Source organism: Mustela nivalis, assembly GCF_964662115.1.
Source record: "Mustela nivalis genome assembly, chromosome: 18".
NCBI classification, from domain to species: domain Eukaryota; kingdom Metazoa; phylum Chordata; class Mammalia; order Carnivora; family Mustelidae; genus Mustela; species Mustela nivalis.
The window spans coordinates 47,255,326-47,276,773 of NC_139037.1; the positions used below are offsets into that span (position 1 = coordinate 47,255,326).

Consider the following 21,448-nt stretch of genomic DNA (forward strand, 5'->3'; position numbering starts at 1 on the left):
ACCCTGCCCCCACGCTTGCCTAGCAGCATGCCGCGCCAGAGCCCTATGTTGGTTCTTCCTGAAGGACATTTCAGTTGCTTCCAACCAAGTTTTGGCAGTTATAAATAAAGCTGTGGTAAACGTTGGTGTGCAGGTTTCTGTGTGAACATAAGTTTCTTACTCGTTTGGGTCAGTAATTTGTTGCTGAATCTTGTGGTAAGAGCAGGTATTATTTTGAAAGACACTGCAATAAAGGGCAAGTATCCAAAATCTATAAAGAACTTATCAAACTCAACAACCGAAGAATAAGCCAGTCAAGAAATGGGCAGAAGACATGAACAGACATTTCTCCAAAGACAAACAAATTGCCAAGAGACACGTGAAAAAGTGCTCAACATCACTCGTGAAAAAGTGCTCAACATCACTCGGCATCAGGGAAATACAAATCAAAATCGCAATGAGATCCCACCTCACACCAGTCAGAATGGCTAAAATTAGCAAGTCAGGAAACAACAGATGCTGGGGAGGATACGGAGAAAGGGGAGCCTCCTACACTGTTGGTGGGAATGCAAGTTGGTGCAGCCACTCTGGAAAACAGTGTGGACGTTCCTCAAAAAGTTGAAAATAGGGATGCCTAGGTGGTTTAGTCCCACCCCCCTGCTTGTGCTCTTTCTGTCCTAGATGTCCACCAACAGATGAATGAATAAAGAAGATGTGGACTACACAGCCAACAAAAAATGAAATCTTTCCATTTTCAATGATGTGGGTGGATCTAGAGGATATTATGCTAAGCAAAATAAGTCATTCAGAGAAGGACAATTGTCACATCTCACTGATACGTGAAATTTAAGAAAACAAAGGATCATAGGGAAAGAGATGAAAAAATAAAACAAAATAAAACCAGAGAGGGAGACAAACCATAGGAGACCATTTATTTTTTAAGTTTTTTAAAAAATCTTATTTATTTGAGAGAGAGACAGAGTGAGAGCGTGCGCGCATGAGAGGGGAGAAGTCAGAGAGAAGCAGATTCCCCGCTGAGCAGGGAGCCCGATGTGGGACTCGATCCCGGGACTCCAGAATCATGACCTGAGCCGAAGGCAGTTGCTTAACTGAGTGAGCCACCCAGGTGCCCAGGAGACTCTTAACCATAGGAAACAAGCTGAGGGTTCCTGGAGGGGAAGGAAGGAGGACGAGGTACCTGGGTGATGGACATTTAAGGAGGGCATGTGATGCGATGAGCACTGGGTGTTATGTAAGACTGATGAATTACTGATCTCTACCTCCAAAACCAGTAATATACTATATGTTAATTAACTGAATTTGAATTAAAAAAGGACACTGCAAATGTACATATAATTTGTTAAGATGGTATCTGAGAGCACGTTTTCACACTGAAGCATCAAACCAATTCAGGAGGTAGAATTCCAAGATGCCAAAAAGGAAGATGTCAGGCACCTGGATGGCTCAATGGGTTGAGCCTCTGCTTCGGCTCAGGTCAAGGTCTCAGGGTCCTGGGATAGAGTCCCGCATTGGGCTAGCTGTTCATCAGGGAGCCTGCTTCCCGCCGCACCCCCCCTCTGCCTGCCTCTCTGCCTAGCTGTGATCTCTCTCTGTCAAATAAATAAAATCTTAAAAAAAAAAAAAAAAGGAAGATGTCATTGAGGGAAAACAATAAGTTAATTGTCTTAGGGTTGCAGCTGGGTCCGAGAACTACACTGACACAAGGCAGATTAACAGGAGAAAAGGGCACAAATTTACTATAACTTTCACAAGATATGGGAGCCCTCCTAAGGAAACAAGGACCCAAAGAAGTGGCAAAACCTAAACCCTTTTATTTTGGGCTGAACAGAGACATGGTTGTGGGAAGGTAAATAAGCTCCATGGAGAAACTAAAGGAAGATAAGCATTACTTTTATAACAAAGTCTACACAGAATTTCCTTATTCTGAGCTTCCTGTCCTCGACAAGAATGTCACTCTCTTTCTGGCACAGGGAGGACATTTTCCATGGAAAGGGTGGGATCTCCTACTTCCAGGAAGGTAAGGGGAGAGGTCAGTGCACCCTCGAGCACCTGTGGTCTCAGGGGCATATATATATATATATATGTGTATCGATATTCTTGTATCTTTATATCTCAGTCTTTCATTCCAGGCTTGGCTTCTGACAGGAGGAGGGACATATTTTCACAAAGGGCACATTTTTCATAAATGATGAGATAGGCACGGAGAATCAGATGGGAACAAATCTGTGCATACTCTTCTCTCCTGTGGCAGGTGGATGATTCAGTTCCTACCTGATGGGACTGCTTCATGATCAGGCAAAGTAGCAGGTGAAAAGAAGGGTAAAGCGTGTTAGAAGAACATGGAGAAGGTTGGTTATAACCCAGAGCAACAATTTCACTGGAGGCAGATGAACTTAAATGATTTCCAAACCATGTTGATGGGAGAGTCAGTGTGCAGGCAACTTTGGCTCGACAGCGCCACCACCTGGCTACTTGGGGATTTCATCTCCTGCCTTTTCGCACAGGGGAGGAGGAAGACAGACACACACAGTTGACTCCCCATACATAGCGCTTCCAAATAAAGGGAGGACAATCACTGGGCAAATAATTACTCTAAGGGTTGTTTGAACTCTAAAGGTTGTTTCAAAGAGCTAACACAACAAGGAGGATGCAAATGGACTTGCCATTGAATTGGATGCTTACAAGTGGCTAAAATGATAAATTGTATGTGATATCTATTTTTACCACAGTTTTTAAAATTTATTTGATAGAGAGAGACAGTGAGAGAGGGAACACAAGCAGGGGCAATGGGAAAGAGAGAAGCAGGCTTCCCGCTGAGCAGGGAGCCTGATGTGGGGCTTGATCCAAGGACCCCGGGATCATGACCTGAGCTGAAGGCAGACATTTAACCGACTGAGCCACCCAGGCGCCCCTATTTTTACCACAATTTAAAAAACCAAAGCAACACCCTCCTCTTCTTGACATGGAGTAAGGGACTTCCAGGATCTGAGAGAGAGGCTCATTGCCAGTGTGAAAAACCAGGGTTCAGAAATTTGGAAAATGTTATTCCTCTTGAGGTGAACAAAATTGTAAATAGGTATAGTTCCTGTAAAGGAAAGGCAGGGAAGTTTTAACATTTAGAAGCATACTCTGTCCACTTATCACAGCATTTACATTATAAATCACATGTAATTTCCTTGCAGGGATAGCACCAGAGCATCAAAACATTGAAGAGGACCAACGCTATCATCAAATCTTCTGTCAGGGGGGTGCCAGGATGGCTCAGTGCTTGAGCGTCTGCCTTTGGCTCAGGTCATGGTTCCAAGATCTTGGGATCCAGCCCCGCTTCAGGCTCCCTGCCCCGAGGGAAGCCTGCTTCTCCCTCTCCCAGTCCCCCTGCTTGTGTTCCTGCGCTCTCTCTCTCTGTCAATAAGTAAAATCTTAAAAAAAAAAACAAAAAACAAAAAACAAAAAAACTTCCATCAGGGCCCAGGTGGGCAGAGTGTGAGTGACCCCAAGGATGTATGGAAAATTGGTGAGGAGGTGGGGCAGACTCTTTTGGTATGTGTGTCTACATTCAGCAGGTGTAGGAAGAGAAAAATGCTGTTTCCTCCATTGCCCTTTTATGTTCTTGGCTGAGGTGCATGTAACACAAAGATAGCTACGAGGGAGAGAGGACGTTTATTGCAGCATGCAGTGCACATCTCCAGGAGAAACCTAAACCAGAAGTAACTCAAAATGGTGGCTCTGAACTCCAGCTTCTATAGCATCAACAAATAACAATTAGGTTGTGGAGAAACGAGAGGAGAAAAAGCAGTCGTCTTAGGGCTCCCAGGTTGGCTTTCGCGAAAAGGTAAATACATGGGAGACTAATGTAGTAAGGTTTTGTGTATAGGTTTCTCTGGTGCTTTCTCTGTGCTGATAACATATCTTCTGTCTTCCTGTTTCAGAAAGAATGTCTTTTCTGTGGGAGTTTTATAGCCTTCTTTCAGGGAAAAAGGGAAGAATCTCCGTGTCCTTCTTGTGCCTACTGTTTTGTGTCTTGAATTAAAAACAACCTATATATGAAAGCTGCTTCTTTTGGGGTGAAATATTCTGGTTCCCTCCCTTCACAAGAAAAACTGAGCTCTCTTTATTAAAACAAACAAGTATTCGTGCTTTTCTTCACTGATGTTGTATAGTTGGGCTAACGGCTCCATGGTGAGCATCCCCTACAGGTACAAGAGGCAAGGACAATGGCGTCATGCCCCCAGACTCTCCCGAGACCAGAGCCACCCAAACCCTCCTGATACTGGTGTGCACCTTTGTCACCTTCTCCCTTTCTTCCACCTTGGTACTTTATATGGGGCTATTTGATAATCCAAAATGTGGCTAATAAACACCACTGCACTTACGGAAACATGTTTCCCCACTTTTATCCCCTTTGTGCTCATCAGGAACAACAACCCCTGTCTCCAGGTTGTTCCCCCCTGCTGGGATAAAAAGATAATTTTTTCTAAAATTTTCACAAGGTCTGGCAGTTTGTGTGGTCTGCAACATATTCATATGTCCATTAATCCATTATGTAAGGTTAGGTCTCCACCATGAAGCAAGACTTTTGGGTAATTCAGTGGCAATACATTTGACTGACAAGTGGCCCCAGTCCTTATTGGGGTTGAAATACACCACAATGATCTTAGGACACACATTTTTCTTCAGTCTAGCCACCCTGAAATTGGGCTACACCATATGCTGAAGAACATCTTGTACTTATGGCTGAACTTTGTCCCTGTCCTAGTGCACCAGCTAAGTGAGACACACAACAGAGGGAGAAACTGTCAAATCCTTAAAAATGTAAGCAATCTTATATACATAAACCAATGTTTAAAAATACTTAAGGGGTGCCTGGGTAGCTCAGTCAGTTCAGCGTCTGACTCTTGGATTCGGCTCAGGTCATGATCCCAGGGTGGTGAGATCAAGCCCCACTGTCAGGCTCCAAGCTCAGTGGGGAGTCTGCTTTAGATTCCTGCCCTCTCCCTCTGCGACCTCCCCCAGCTCATGTTCACTCATGCTCCCTCTGAAATGAATCTTTTTATTTTTATGTTTTTATTTATTTGACACAGAGACAGAGTACAAGTAGTCAGAGCAAGAGGCAGTGGGAGAGGGATAAACAGGCTCTCTGCTGAGCCCCTGATGCAGGACTCGATCCCAGGACCCTGGGATCATGACCTGAGCCAAAGGCAGCTGCTTAACCAACTGATCCACCCAGGCACCCCTCAAATAAATCGTTAAAAAAAAAAAAAAAACCCACACTCTTGCAATAACACAAAAGCTCTGAGATCTCCTGTTTCTTACCTGGTGATCCAGGGGTCAAGGCCATTATTCAAAATCACAATTTAGCAAATTTTTATTAGAAAAACAGCTTTGAGGATGGTTATGTTTAGCAACATAAAGAGCCAATCCCAGGGGCATCTTACTGCTGCCCCTCGGAACAATTTGTTATTTAAACTATAACCTGGAGGATTTTACTAGTTGTCAAGCACATTTAGATATGGCCTTAAGAAACACTGATACTGACAACAGGTCTTTGGGGAGAAGGACGGTGTACGACCGTGAAGCTGGGCAGCTGGGGATGCCCGGCTCGCTCAGGGCGGAATGCCGCCCCTTCACAGAAGCTGGGCAGCTGGGGATGCCTGGCTCGCTCAGGCTGCCCCTTCACCGAAGCCCAGCACCCGGGAACGCCCTGTCAGCTCAGGGTGGAACGAAAACCGCCTGCTTCCCTTTTTCTCGATCGCTCCTTTCTCTTCCCAGAAGTGCTCGTTGTTAGTTAGATGAATCCTTTGAATGTGCTTGGTTAACTATAAACACTACCCTCCTCCTTGCTGACCTGCAAGATGTGACTAACGTGTGACCTTCATCAATCCTTCTGTTGGCTATTGTTTTCTATCTAATAAAAGTGAGACTGTGGAGTTGCTCGTGGCAGCAGTCCTTTTCGACTGTTGTCCCCTGCTCCCAGTCTTTTGCAGCTGACTTGTTTGTGCCTAATTCTTCTCTCGTCGCCGTCGCCGACTGGAAGCGGCACATCTGGGTTTTTCAGCTGGTTAAGCAGCTGCCTTTGGTTCAGGCCATGATCCCAGAGTTCTGGGATTGAGCCCTGCTCAGCAGGGAGTCTGCTTCTCCCTCTCCTTATGTCCCTGCTCCTTCTCTCTCTCCTTACTCTCTCTTAAATAAATAAAATCTTTAAAAGAGAGCCAATCCCATTTAAAGCATTAAATGTTTACCATTCCTTTATGCTACCTACCTTAGGGCAATAATTTTACATTATCAAGTATCCTTTGTAAAAGTTCCAAATGATTTTCAGTTCTTTCATTTTTAAACATTAAAATTTCATTAATCTTGGAATATTTTTAAGTCAGGTCTACTGGACTCTTTCCAACCATGTTTGTGCATCTCTGGCTCAATCAGAAGATAGACTGATTCCTAGAGAGTGTGTGCACAGGAGAAGAATCAATGACTTAGCAAACTTTTTTTTTTCTTCTCCTGGTATTTGGGAAGTCTTTTTGGACAATGCCACAGTTTTTCTTTAACATAACCAGGTAGAATGTCCATTTTCAGGACTGTCTCTCCTCTAAAAGGAAGTTACAAACTCAAGGGACGTGGAGGCTTTTCAGCCAACTCCAGAATACTGTGGACTGAAGGAAAAGAAAGTTGGGCTAGAAATAGGACAAAGAGGGACACAGTTTAGGAGGATTCACCAATGAGGAAGGTTTAAGTTCATCATAAATTACCTAATGCCAGAGTTCCTAGGTGGCCCCTGCAATACTCTTCATTGGCAGGATAAAAAGGTAGTAAAATGCGGATTAATAAATGACCATGTCTTTCAATACTTGGTATGGAGAGGCTCCAAAGCAGTTGACTCCCTAAAAGATGCTTAGATGAGATTATGTTCTTTGTCAGATAATTGCCAAAATGTCCATAACCTAGGATGGAAAATGAAATGCAACAAGTAAACTTAACACTATTGCTAATAAATCATTATAAAATCACACAAAATTATTTCAAATCAACTTACAACACAGTATTTTGAGTAATATGTCCAAGAGCTATGGAAACACACGAAGACCAACCAAATGAGAACACTCAAAGGCTGTTTATTCAGCCCTTGCTGCAACAATGTTTTCAGAATCTATCACTTGTATTTTGACAGACTCTCAAAGGGAGGCAGAAGAGTGGTAAATTTATAGTTTAAAAAGGTAAGACTGGGGCACCTGGGTGGCTCAGTGCGTTAAAGCCTCTGCCTTCAGCTCAGGTCATGATCCCAGGGTCCTGGGATCAAGTCCCCAACAGGGGCTACTCAGTGGGGAGCCTGCTTCCCCCTGTCCCTCTCTCTCTCTGCCTGCCTCTCTGCCTACTTGTGATCTCTGCCTGCCAAATAAATAAATAAATAAAATCTTAAAAAAAAAATTAAAAGGTAAGACTTCAGGTGTGCCTCGATTGAGCAACTGTAGGCGGGGTAAATAGAAGAGATGCATCCTACATGATTGGTTAGGGGTACATTTCTGGCCTTCTCTCGTTGGTATTATGTTGCAAACAAGGACAAAAATGAAGAAATCTGTCCATTATTAATCACGTCCTGGCTCTTCAGTGCCATCGTTACTGGGGTGATCCTTTGGCATCCTGAATTGTTGCAAGATATAATGGTATGATTTCCTACAGGTTTCACTTCTAGATGGCTGGCATCTTGGGCTGGTTATACAGATTCATGGGTTGGTTACCAGAGACTGTGGGTCTGAGTTCTATCTTTCTATACAGTCTGGGCATTGTCCATTTCCATATTCTCCACCCTGGTCTTTCTCTCACTTCTGAGAAGTTGATCAATTTGGAGAAAACACAAAATTCAAATCTTCACTGTGTCAAGATTCATTTCATCTTCATAGTGGTACTGTGAGGTTGGCTTGACCTTTTTATTGTTATATCATCATGGTGATATCCAGAACAGTGCAGTTGCATAGAGGCATTTGAGATTGGACAAACAGACCAGCATCATGGCCACTGTGACAAAAGCAAGCGCAATTCAGAGTTCCTTGTCTGTTTCATGGATCCAAGGACAAGAAGTATTAGCAATGACACAGATTCCACCATGACTAGCCAACAAGAAATCTAGAGCATTGAGACTGTCCATCACTACTCGTGTCAATGAGTTGAGACAAATGTTTACTACATCTAGGGCAGAAGTGGTGTCATTTAAAACTTCTGCCAAGGCTACTGATAGATTTATTAGTCTTTTCTATCTGTACGATTCCCACTGATGGGAACACTACTCACATCGTTTACATAAGAAATGAGTCACTAATTCCCTCAGTGTGCTGAATAGTAGAACAGACCTCATGTTGGAAATCACACTTGAATTGGACTTCCAAAATTGGTAATTTATATAACTAGGGTCTCTCATGTATGAACAAGTTTGGTTTTTTTTTTTTTTTTTTTTAATGGACAAGTCTTAAGATACTATTCTGAAAGTACCTGAGGCGTTAATCTGAATCCTGTGGGCCCTCCCAACAAAGGAAGTAGTTATCTGTCACAGGCACAGAGACATCTGGGAACAAAGAAGTCTATCTTTTTTTTTTTTTTTTTAAGATTTTATTTATTTATTTGACAGAGAGAAATCACAAGTAGATGGAGAGGCAGGCAGAGAGAGAGAGGGAAGCAGGCTCCCTGCCAAGCAGAGAGCCCGATGCGGGACTCGATCCCAAGACCCTGAGATCATGACCCGAGCTGAAGGCAGCAGCTTAACCCACTGAGCCACCCAGGCGCCCCAAAGAAGTCTATCTTGATATAAGGTCAGAACCTAGGGCTTACGTGACTGGGTTACATTTTTTGGATCTCTATCGAGATGGATACCGGGTAGTAGGTACTGGGGACATTGCCCTTTGAAGATTACTGAAATCAAACTTAGGATCTCCTGAGGTCTGATCAATAGATTGAAATAATCGGTTCTTTTTCTGGGAGAGAGGGACACTAGCAATGTTACACATTGATTTATGTAAGATCCATGTCCATGTGTGTGCAAGTGGAAATGCCATCTGCTGTAACTCCCTATGGTCTCATCTGATGCAACCTGCATGGCCCAGAGGTTTTATCAGGGTGGGCTGCAGAAGAATGGCATATCCAGCAGTAAGTAAGATTGAGAGCAGTGGCTGCTGTACGGATAATCGAATAAGGGTGTTAGACTGAGTATGTTCTGATGTAACCTAACCTTATAATAGGAAGGAACAAACGAGTAAAAGGGCCATTAGTGGTAATGACAAGGGGTCTGCAGAAAATGAGAAGTGGAACAATTATAGGCAAGCAGATTAAAAAAAAACAAACTGTAATTTCTTAAATGTCTTGCTCTGAGGTATTGAGTGGAAGCAGTTATCTGTTCCAAAGGTCTTGGGTCACCTGTCTGCTTTTGAAGATCAGCTTACAATCCTCAGTTGGAGGTCTTGGATAGTAGCCTTAGCCTTCCAACTGCGTGGAATTCTGAATTTCTTTAGTTGTGAACCATGAACCAGCATGACCTCTTGGAATTTTACTGCTCTATTTGTTGCTAACAGCCCCTGATAGGTTCCTTCCCATAGATTCAAGAGCAGTTACTCTCTGAGGTCTTCCAACAGATGGCATTTACTAGTTGAAAATCATGAAAAGGCTCTTTAAAGCATGTTTTCAGAAGGCGCCCTTAATCAGTTAGTGACAGGACTGGGTATGGTACATGAGTCCCTGATAACATTTGCCATGTCTGCATATAGCAGAGCAGGACTAGTACTGGAAATGAAATCCCTAGACACATGCATGAGTCTTCCACTTAGTAATTCATAGGGGGATAAATGAGTGAGTGGATGACATGGCCATAAGGGCTAGAGAGAATACCTTGGGCCAGGGGAGCTCAAAGGTTTCTGAAAGTCCTGCTGAGGTTAACAATGGCAGTGGTCAGTTCAACTTTCCTAGAGGATTGTTGAGTGATAAAACAGAGTTTATATAAAGTGTGACATGACCACTTAATGTAGATGTAAACAGTGGAATGACGCAGGGTTGGAAACAAAAATCAATCAGCTTTTCAGTGACTATAAGAGCCGCAGCTTTTCAGCTAAGAAATGCTTTAACCCACTCTGCAAATGGACATACAATAACTAAAACATATTCAAGTCCCATGGAGGGTAGAAGCTGGATAAAATCCATCTGAAGGTGTTCAAGGGGCCCTTGAGGTGTGGCCACCACTTATCCAGGGCCCCATGGTGATGTGTGCATGGTCCAAGCCGTGCAGTCCCTATTTGTCCCCCACTGGCTTGGGACTGTTCAGTAGGGATCAGAGCTTCAGGAAGAGCCAGGTGGGAACCTTACCTGCCCCCTCACTTCAACCTCGGCCCCTGCAAGGCCTGTCAGGTATTAACACCCCAATATTCACCCCAGTGGTCTTTTGCCCCCTTCCAAAGGCATTGCTGATCCTGCTGCCCACCCCTTAGGACAACTGTCACTCTTAAAAGTTCTCCATCTGAGCCCCCTTCCTGGACCATGAGCTCTTTACATCCTCAAATAGTCCCAGAGGCGGTTCTGGTGATGATCTCCATTTTACATGACTGGACGGCAAATTTCTCTTTGTGACCTCCAGTGAAAGGTGGGGATGGAGGAATCAATTCCAAGTCCATCTCTCCTTCTGGTCCCAACTACTCTACAGATTGTAATCACCTCCTTCCTCTGACCCTAGGGTGCCCTGCAGACCCTCTCCTTCCCAGATGCTGATGGCCCCCTAAGATTTGCTAAGGCCACCATAACACATTATTTCAGACTGGGTGGCTTATTTTCTCACAAATTTGGAGGCTAGATATGAGAGATCAGGGTGTCAGAAGCACTGAATTCTCCTGACACTTCTCTCCTTGGCTTGTGGGTGGGTATTTTCTTCTTGTCTTCACATAATCTTCCCTCCATCTGTCTCCATACCAATTTCCTCTCAATGACACTAGTCACAGTGGATTAGTGTCCACAGTATCACCTTGATTTTACCTTTTTAAAAACCCTATTTCCAAACTCAGTGATATTCTGAGGTACTGGAGATTAGGACTTCAACATTTCATTTTGGGAACATACATTTCAGCCCATAACTAACACATCTTTTCAAAGGGAGCTATCAGTGAAGAGTTCTCATGAGAATGACCTCATTTAAACAGTCCCAAAATTGCAGCCCTGTAACTCAAGCATTTGCTCTGAGGTATTAACACAAGAGAAATGAAACATATCCATATAAAGAACCGTAAATTTAAGAATCAAATGTCTATAATAACTGTTTGATAAAGCCCCAAACCAGAAACAACTCAAATATCTGAAAAAGACAAGTAAATAAAAAAATAGTGGTTAATCCACAGAACATTACATTTCTTGACAATATCAAAAGAATGAACTAATTACACAGGTCCATTGACAACTCTCAAAATAAATAATATACCACATAAGGACACATGGGGGGAAAAAACCCAAAACGTTTTATTTTCAATCATGTAAAATTGCAGAAAATACATATTAATCTATTGCAGAAGAAAGTGAATCAATGTTTGCCTGGAGGACAGAGAGAAAGACATAATAATTAAAGGGCATGAATGAATACAGGGTGATGTATACGCACACTGCTATGATTGTGATGATGGTTTCATGGGTTTATATGAATGTCAAAAATCATCAAATGGAACAGTGTAAACATGGACAATTTATTATTTATTAACTATTCTGAAAAGGCATTACAATATAAAAAAGTTTTCAAAAAAAAGTTTGGCAAACCCCACCATATCCCTTGTAATGTCCTGGGATCAGCACCTTGCCTCAGTGGCAGCAAATACAGGAAAGCAACAAAAGCCATGTCCATCTGAGTAATTGGGAAAGCAAGCTGCATAAAGCCTGCACTTCTGGACTGAGATCCTCCTTCCTTCTATCTTTGTTTTCCTTCCTTTGTTGCAATGACCTTTAGGTGCACATTGCAGAAAAGCTACAGGAATCCATAAAACTGTTAGACTTCTTTCTAGAGAGAGGGCGTGCAAGTGAGAGAATGTGGATGTATGGGGACGCACAGGGAGAAGGGAGAGGATCCCAAGCAGGCTCCGCACTAAGGCTTGATCTGTACGCAGGGCCTAATCTTACAACCCTGAGATCCTCACCTGAGTCAAAACCAAAAATCGGACACTTAACCAACTGAGCCACCCAGGAGCCCCCCATTAGATGATTCTTCTAAGGCCCTCAGCTACACAAGATTTATAGTTCAGAAGGATCTGAGAATTTCTGTATTGGCTCATCCTTCACAGCCATACTGTCCGAACAATAGCAGGCAGCCTTTAAAAGAGGCACATTCTAACCAGTTTGTCGTGTTCTTTTGGCCTCTCTGTTAATCCACCATTTGTGTACAGTTATGATCCCCCTATCATCTTTCAGCCAGTGACACTACCACATAGAATTCTGGGCATCAGAGTACATCACTCCTTTGCAGGGCCTAGGAACATTCCCTGCACCAGTGCTGGGCACAATGCAATACCCCTGCAAACAAGAGAACAATTCTATGTTGTCTCCAGAAGTATCAGAGGTTATTACAACTGCCCTCTTTTCAGGACAAGTGCCGACACCACAAAACATCCTGAATCCAGGCTACAATCTAACCACAAAACTTTATAGAATCTTATTAGAAGCCTTGGGCAACAATGCAAACAAGAGCCAAATTAGAGAGAAAACTACCATCCTTCTATCCCCTTGATGCACACAAAGATTGGGGCTCCCATAGCACCTGTTTCTCCTGTCATTCTGAAACCACCCCATGAAGTGAATCTAATCCTTAAGATAAAGGTGACTTACACAACAAGGCCTTTGTTATAACATAAACCAGAATACAGAGGAAGGCTGTTCCTTGGTTGGTGAGTTGGAGGCTGCAAATTTCATCACAAGAGTCATCAGACCAATAATATCCCTAAAAAAGCTGACTTTTCAGGCCACCAGCAGAACTAAGATGGAGTCCTCTGGAACACAATGGAGTCATCCATGCCCTAACTAATCAGAGAGAAAAGAATGAGTCCCCTGGCTTTTCACATTTACCCAGGGAATGGGAAAACACTAAGGCTTACTTTGCTGAACACGTCACTGTGGCTAAGTGACACAAATGCGGGCACCCGCAGGGGAGAGGTGAACGGCTGCTGCTACAGAATAAACGTAATAAAAACTCACATGGGCCTGAGCTGAAACATGCAACATGGTTCTACATACCTGGAATTTATTTTGATGTCTGGATGTATGAGGCTCAATTCAGGCAGATGGTACCCTCAAAAGAGAGCTCCTCGATGTTGTTATACTGAACAAGGAAATACATTTGCTACATATCTAAGTTGTACTTCCCATGTGAACTGTGTGGTAATCAATGAGGTAAGGGCTTCGGCTAATGGCTTTCTCACTCATATTTATAATGCCCAATCCACTATGAACTCTCTGGTGTCGAGTGAGGCCAGAGCTCTTACTGAAGGATTTCCCACATTGGTTACACTTATACGGCCTTTCTCCAGTGTGAACTCTCCGATGGTCACTGAAGTTGGAGCTTCGCCTAAAGGACTTCCCACACTCACTGCACTCATATGGCCTTTCTCCAGTGTGAACTCTCTGGTGCTTAAGGAGTGCAGAGCTTTGGCTAAAAGATTTTCCACATTTGCTGCACTCATAAGGCCTTTCTCCAGTGTGAACTCTCAGATGGAGAACAAGACTGCAATTCTGGCTAAAAGATTTCCTACATTCACTGCACTCATAAGGCTTTGATCCCGTGTGGACTTTCTGGTGTTTTAAAAGACTGGAATTGTAGGTAAAGGATTTCCCACATTCACTGCATTCATAGGGCCGTTCTCCAGTATGAACGGTATGGTGCTGCAGGAGCGCAGAGCTTTGATTAAAGGACTTCCCACATTCACTGCATTCATAGGGCTTTTCTCCAGTGTGAATTCTCTGATGTTGAATGAGGTTCGATCTTTGACTGAAGGATTTGCCACATTCTCCACACTCAAATGGCCTTTCTCCGGTGTGAACCTTCCGATGGTTATTGAGGCTGTAGCTTTGGCTGAAAGATTTCCCACATTCACTGCACTCATAAGGCCTTTCTCCAGTATGAACTCTCCGATGCTGAAAGAGGTTGGAGCTCTGGCTAAAGGATTTCCCACATTCCCCACACTCATAAGGTCTTTCTCCTGTGTGAACTCTCTGGTGTTTAATAAGGCTAGAGTTATGGCTAAAAGATTTCCCACATTCACTGCACATGTAACATCTTTCTCGAGGGTGAACCCTCTGGTGTTGAACGAATGTATGCTTGTGGCTGAAAGCTTCTGTGCTGTCTCCCCAGTGGTGTTGAGTTTTTCCCATGTGGAAGGCCACCCCACATTCAGTTCCATTGTTTGACTTCTCTCCAGTATGTGTGGCCTGTTGCTGGAGGGTTCCTGAGGTGGCCAAGAAGTCCTTCCCAATCTCCCCGCAGATAAAGGGCTTCCCTGACACCTGCAAGCTGCAGTTCTTGACCACTGAAGCTCTGCTTATGTGGTTTCCGAAGGGCTTTTCGCTCATGTGCTGCTTGAGCTGCTGCTGAAGGTTTTCACTGAAATAAAATCTTTTCCCATGTGTCCCACCAATGTACAGTTTCTCACTGAATTGTGTTTCCTGGTGTTCAGCTGCGTGAAAATTGTCTTTCAAGACCAGACCACACACCTCACAGGGGTTGGCCTTCTGGGGAAAAAGACCTGTCTTGGGAGTCCTGACCTGTGACACTCTTTCTACAGAAATGCTCTGCTCAGAACGTGCCTCCTCATCCTCTGCTCCATGCCAACAACCTGAAAGTAGGAAATGCTGGTGAAGTGCACGGTGACATTTGTGGGTAGGCAGCCACTACCCAGGTATGTCTAACAAACCCAGAAACAAGTCCATGAGATTGTTTATAGGATAGGAGGTTTGAATTCAGGCTGAGGCTGAGATGCTTAGCTGTACTGGGCCACTAATGATCACAAAATGCGGGCTCAGGGGCACTTGTGAGGTGAAATAAACACACTGAGGAGAGACAAGGTCTACACATAACTTTCAACCGGATATAGTCTGTCACATAGAAGGGTGTGTTCAGGCTCAGGAAAATTCGACAGTGAAAGAGAAACTGTGTGTGCAAGAATCTGTGTGCACCTCATGACACAACACACAGGAGCCAATGAGGAGAGTCCCCACATGAAGCAGTGATTAAAATGGTCAAGATGTGCAGATCAGAGAGGTGTGGATTAGCCCTGGGCGGGAAGTAAGAGTACAAGTGATGACCAGCAGTTGACCAGTCACCTGAGGGTGACGACCGGGGAAGGAAAGGCAGGTATGAAGTCTGGGGGCCACGGTCATTACCAACAAAAGACCAGTCACAAACAGGAAGTTTCTGGTATGATGTGCACACAGCCCTGACATCTTGCTCTCCCCTAGGTGTCACTGTTCGGAGCTGGGCTGTGAACCACAACAGACTCTCCACCACAACCCCGAGACGAGCAGCTGTGTTGCCCCTGGATGATCCAGGTGCTAATAAGGGGAAGACAGGAGAGATAAGGGGCCAGCACTGGCCAAGAACAGCTCAGCACATGCAGCGCACAGGAAAGAAAACTATTATAAAGACAACTTCCAAGGAGGATCTTGCAAGAACAGACAGTGGTCTACATAACCGTGATGGTCAGTGACGGCAATTTCTGGCCCAAGAAGGATTAAGGAAATGTCAGCTGGAGGAAGAAAGTGGAACCTGGGATACTCAGGTGCTTTGTAACTGTTAGTTACCTGCCAGAGAGAGGGCAGCAAAGTGGGATCCACTGGGCTGACTGGAACACTCCTGACCCTGGTTCCTTCCCTGGGAGGCTTGGGAGTCTCAGGTGGTGGGGCTACTCTAGGAGTAGGCAGTGCACATACCTCAGCCCAGCCAACAACACTGCCATTCAAGGAAGTGGAGAAGGAAGCAGAGACCACAATCCTGATGGGAGGACAGACCAGCCGTTGGGGAAAAAGGGAAACGGAAAGACTAGCTCAGGGGACAGAAGCAGGTGTGAGGACCTTACCCAGGGAGGTTATAAGCGCCAAGTTCTCCAGCATCACATCCTGGTACAGGTGTCTCTGAGCCTCATCAAGAAGATCCCATTCCTCCCAGGAGAAGGACACGGCAATGTCCTCAAAGGTCACAATACCCTGGCAAGATGGAGACAGATGAAACCATAAACAGCCTCTCCCTCAAAGATGACAATCCAACCCCTCCACATCTATCCCTCACCCATCCTTTCCTAAGCATCCAACACAGAAGAGAAACCAGGCCCTAGCACCAGTGGTGCCACTGTCTCCTCACAGGCCCACTGATCATGGGCACCACCCATCAGAAAGACGAGGCAGGTGGATAACAAGGTACCAAACAAGGGTCTGGCACAGAGGCATTCACCCATTTCTGCTACACAATTCACCTAGTATGGACAAGCCACCCAGCTCTCAAGCCCAGGGCCCTGGGGCATCAGGCACACTCCCTCCACAAGTACATGTCATTCCTTAGATGGCACATCCCCACATTGCAGACACTGTCACCTGCCCGTGGCTGCCACCAGCTTATTGCCCTGCATACCTTAGGCAACTCTCTGGCCTTACAGTTATAGATGACTTTATTTCAATCACCTCCTCTTCAACCCACGGTGAAGAAGGGACTGTGTGCTAGGGTGACAGAGATGGCCAAACACAGAACACCTAACACTGGCCACATGAGATCGAGAGCACTTTTCTAACCATATATATTCACAGCGTGGGAGAGAAGGACACCACATGCCACACTGGGCCACACGGGGTGGCAGTCTGGGAAAGAGTTAACAGCTGGCGGTTGTGAGATCCAAGCTTTGTAATATCGACACAAAGAGGTACCCGTTTCCCCTGGGAAGATGCCACTGACTTATCTGAGTAACTCCATAGGCAGGTAAGGAGGTGAAACCAAATAAAGAGGGATAGGCCCCTGAGCCCCTTGATAAAAACAGTATTTAGTTAGATCTTAGTTCTGAGGGAAGAGTGGGGAGCAAAGCAGCACTCTGGCCACCTGAGCCCCTCAGGGTTTTCAGACATCAGTGCCACACATAATATTGGGTCTTGGTTTTAGACCTTGCACCAAAACCTGACAACAGCATCCACAGGAGGCTCTGCAAATTCAAATAGGATTGAATGTGACCATTGACTTCTCAAGACTCCCACAAGCCATCACAGCCCCAAATCCTCCTATGAAGTCTTCACTGCTCGGGTCTGTTCCTTGCTTCAGATATATGGATCTCAGACACCAACGGCCCTATTGCATGAGGTGCTGCACTGCCATCCCCAAAGCAGTCACAATCTTCCTCTGCCCACCTAACCCTCACTCAAAGCCCAGCTCCACTGATAGTTCACCCCAGGCCTTAATGACTCTCACAAATGACCACATTTGCCCTTGACCTTATCTTCCTGGCTGAACGAAACAGCCCAGGCCCCAACAAAGCCCTCACAAAATCCTGGTGAGTGCAAAGAGCGGTGCAGAGACCCACTCTGGTCTGCACGACATCTCGCCTTGGTTATCCCTTGCTTCTGTGTCTACCTCATTCACGTCCACTCTTGTGTTGTAAGCCTGGCCACCTGCCAGACTACCCTGTGCCTGACACACACTCCTTTTAGGGCCATATACCTGCTTCATTTGTGTTTGTGAAGCCTCTACCCATCAGCTGGGTACCCAGACAAGAAACCCAGTCCACAGTCCCCATCCTCCCCTGCCTGGTCCCCTATTAGCTTTATAATAATAACCTGAAGATTACCCCTCCTGATCGGGAACATCCTGAATCCTCCAACCTCAACCTTCCTCAGATTCCCACACTATGTATACAACTGCCCACATCATGCATCAATTCAGTCATCTCTGAAACACCTCAAACTCTCAATATACCTAAATCAAAGCTCCTAACACCCCCTCCCCATAGTGAATATTACTACCACATTCTTCACCTTAGATGATGGACCTTCCAGTCCTACAGCCGCTAAGACCTAAAACACTAGGGTCATTCCTGAGTCCTGTATTCACTCCTCCATCATCAGAGAATCTAGTTGTCCATTTACTTATCTTTTTTTTTTTTTTTTTAAGATTTTATTTATTTGACAGAGAGAGACACAGCGAAGAGAGGAAACACAAGCAGGGTGAGTAGAAGAGGGAGAGGCAGGCTTCCCTCTCAGCAGGGAGCCGGACACAGGGCTCCATCCCAGCACCCTGGGATCATGACCTGAGCCAAGACAGATGCCCCCTAGTTGCCCATTTAAAACACACATCCAGAATACAACCACTTTTCCTAAGCCACACCTCTAGTCCATCAACTCTCACTAGGACTTTGGCAGCAGCCTGCAGCCTGATCCTCCTTCCTCCTCCCTCTGTCTCGCTGTCTGTTCTACACTTGATGTCTGTTCTACACTCAGCAGCCAGCCCGAGTCTGCTAAGACCTTAGGATCACTTTCTCCCTCTGAGTCACACCTCCCATCACCTCCAGAACACACACCAACCTCTCAGTCATTCCAGTCTTGATTCCCGCCCCCTGTTCTTTGTTCCCACCTAAAATGACACCTGTGCTTTTCTGAACACTCAGTCAACTATAAACATATGCGTATCTTGAAACAAGTTCCTAGTGCATCCGGGGATCCTTTCTATATAAAGTCTGAGATGGACTTAGGCCCCTCTCTTTGGGATTTCCCTACGGCTCCCAGACCCAGGCCTGGGGGAACGGCCCTTAAGCGCCCCAGGACATAATAATCCAGAGAATATGCGGGTGGTGGCCAGGGCCACGAGCCTGGTGGGCGGCTGAGACACCCCCCACCAGCCTGTGTAAGTTCCACAGCACCTCTGCCGCAATGGGAAACCGTGTAGAGAGGCTGGCAGTGGAGGGACGGGTCCATTGCAGGGTTCGCTGGGCTCACGTAACCTGTACCTTAGGTGACCTCACGCGGCTGAGAGCTGTGCCTCAGTGCTGTGTCCCCTCTTGCCAACTGTGCCACCTGAACTAAGATCCAACCTCCCTCAATGTCCTCTACATTGCCCTCGGTCTGCTCTCCCCCTAAACCACCTTCGGGAAACTTTTAAATCGCAAATGGAGATCCGGTCCCTCTTTCGGCCAAAGTCCCCTTGGCGCCCAGAGTCCTCACGAAGGTCCCGCACCTCGGCCCGCCAGCGCAGGTGTGGCTCCGCCTCACGCTCTGTCCCCGGAGTGCAGAATCCCAGCGCCTCAAGCCCCCTGCAGCCCCCGCCCTGGCGGCCCATCAGCCCGGAGCCCGCGCCCGCACGCAGCCCGCCGGCGCTCACGCACGCGCCCCCGCCCACCGGTGCCTCCCTGTCCCGGACACTCCGGCCTGGGCCGCAGGGCCGCGAGCAGGCGCCCCGCTCTCGGGCCTTCGAAGTCTGGGAAGGGGGCGGTGGGGAGGGCCGGGGGGACAAGCACTTACCTCAGCCGGGTCCCTGGGCGAGGCCGTTGCCATCCGACTCGGTGGGCGGAGCGGACACCCGGGCCGACGGTCCCCGTCCCGGTCCCCGGCGCGGAGCAGCCCGAGCGGTGTCGCCTGCCGCGGACCCAACTGTGTGCGGCGAGAACAGCGCCTCCCCTCACGCCTTCTCGATTAGTCACCCCGAACCTGAACCTACGCTTCAGAACATTAGCGGACGAACAGGCGTGAAAGAGGCAAAAAGACCGCCAGGGGGATGAGGACGGAAGTTCCGCCCCAACGTTAGGCGCACACGCACAACGACTTTTCCTACCTTCATTGGTCAGAGGTGCAGTCCATCGACGCGCGCTCTTCTGGGTAATGTAGTTCACAGACTCACAGGACGAGGACAAGACATTTCCATTGGCCTCTAGAAGGAAAGGGCACGTCCTCTTAAGCGCTCTGGAAATTGGGGTCTAACGTACCAGGCCAGGGGGGAAGTGGTGCCTGCAACTGATCACGCAGGTGTTTGTAGGCATTATTGCAGACCCCTTGATTCTCAGCCTGGTTCCAAAGCTAAAAATATTTCATATGATCCCAAAGACTACAGATCCAAATGCACATATCATTCTATAGAGCCATTTAGATCCAAAATATGTCCCTGGAAGCAGAACCTCGTAAGCGTCATCATCCCACAAGTCAAATATACCCAGGAGCATTAGAGACAGTTTTGTTGGTCTGGACAAGGCAGAAATACTTTGTATAGGGCCATGACAGAGAAGATACAGGATGAATGTGAGGCCACCCTGAAGCAAGAGTTTAAAAAAAAAAAAAAATGCACCCATAGAAAACATTTCTCTAATCTGATCATTACTTTTTGCATCCAATTCATTGAGCAATACTTTTTCCATTTAATATCTTTATGTCCTAGCATAAACCCAGTTCCTTGTAGAAATCTAACATCCACCAAAAAAAGAACAATGTAATAAATGTTGTTTTGGAAGGCGACAATGGCTGCAGTGTTCCAAGATGGAGCATGTATACAAAGGCTGCTTTCCTTTTCCAAGGAATTGGGGTACTTAAAACCAGGATATCTCATTGTCTGGAAGTGATTATCATTTCTCTTGCAGGGACTGTTTTCCACAGGGAACCGGTATTACCTCAGAACTACAGTTGCAAAATGCAAATTACAGAAAGCTATTACCAGTGACTATGTAGTGATTCAGTAGTGGTAGAAGACAGAGCTTTGATGAAACATCAGTGGATAGGGGAAGAGTTAAGACCTCAGAGAAGATTTAGCAGTGATGTCTGAGAACAGGAATATTTAGGTTGAACACATGACCAGAATGGTCACTCTGATGAAAACATTGTGCAGTATCAGTGGAGGAAAGAAACAATGTAGACAGAGTAGACAGAATTATACAAATACACAGAGAAGCTGAGGCTTACTGTATAGTGTTATCCTTTTAGAATTGTGTCTGCACACCTGTGTGTCATTCTGTCTGGGTCCTGAATTCAAATTGGCTTCTAGAAAAGTTGTTTGTGGTAAAAATGAAGACATGCTCTGCATACAGATCTGTACTATGCTTTTCTCACTTAACTACATATCTTGGACAGCCTAAAGCCACTTCCTCATTTTATATCCACACGTATTAGACCTAAACCTGACTCTTTTCAAAGATGCTGCACATTTCACTGTCCTGCTCCATAGTTGCCCAACTGATCCAGTTAATATCTCTCCTATTTTCCCCCAAGGTCCTTCCTCCAAGCCCATGCAAAACTCTGCGGAGACTTCTAGGTTAGTCCCTTGTTTACCTGGCCATTCCTAGAGGTCTCCTGTACTGAGAACTCGGCCAGGTATTGAAGGTATGAAGGCCTGGAGACTGGTGACACTAACACAAGCCTCAGACTCCAGATCCCTATGGTTGGGGTGCTGTTCAGTCTTGCTGCACTCCTTTCAGTCCAGAAAGCAGAAGCAAGGTCCACATCATACTCA

At 45.8% G+C, this 21,448-nt stretch overlaps 1 protein-coding gene across 2 annotated transcripts; it reads right to left on the bottom strand.

Moving 5' to 3' along the window:
* Window positions 1-6,956: 6,956 nt before the first annotated feature.
* Window positions 6,957-19,760, bottom strand: LOC309852603 (zinc finger protein 154-like). Of its 2 annotated transcripts, none has more exons than XM_082709596.1 (3): window positions 19,477-19,760; window positions 16,065-16,191; window positions 6,957-8,010 (listed from the first exon to the last, which is right to left on the bottom strand). In XM_082709596.1, exons 1-3 carry the CDS (start codon window positions 19,507-19,509, stop codon window positions 7,937-7,939), a joined length of 234 nt encoding a protein of 77 aa, XP_082565722.1. In that variant the 5' UTR covers window positions 19,510-19,760; the 3' UTR covers window positions 6,957-7,936. The 2 variants fall into 2 exon arrangements, with proteins under 2 accessions (XP_082565722.1, XP_082565721.1); XM_082709595.1 differs by lacking the exon at window positions 6,957-8,010 and adding an exon at window positions 11,452-14,825 and having other exon boundaries at window positions 19,477-19,759.
* Window positions 19,761-21,448: the final 1,688 nt, after the last annotated feature.

Coding starts and splice junctions, on each gene's coding strand:
- LOC309852603 (XM_082709595.1), bottom strand. CDS start 19,509: ATGGCAACGGCCTCGCCCAGGGACCCGGCTGAG. Junction 16,192..19,476: donor CGCCCAGGGACCCGGCTGAG/GTAAGTGCTTGT, acceptor CCATCTTGCCAG/GGTATTGTGACCTTTGAGGA. Junction 14,826..16,064: donor GGCGCTTATAACCTCCCTGG/GTAAGGTCCTCA, acceptor TCCTACTTTCAG/GTTGTTGGCATGGAGCAGAG.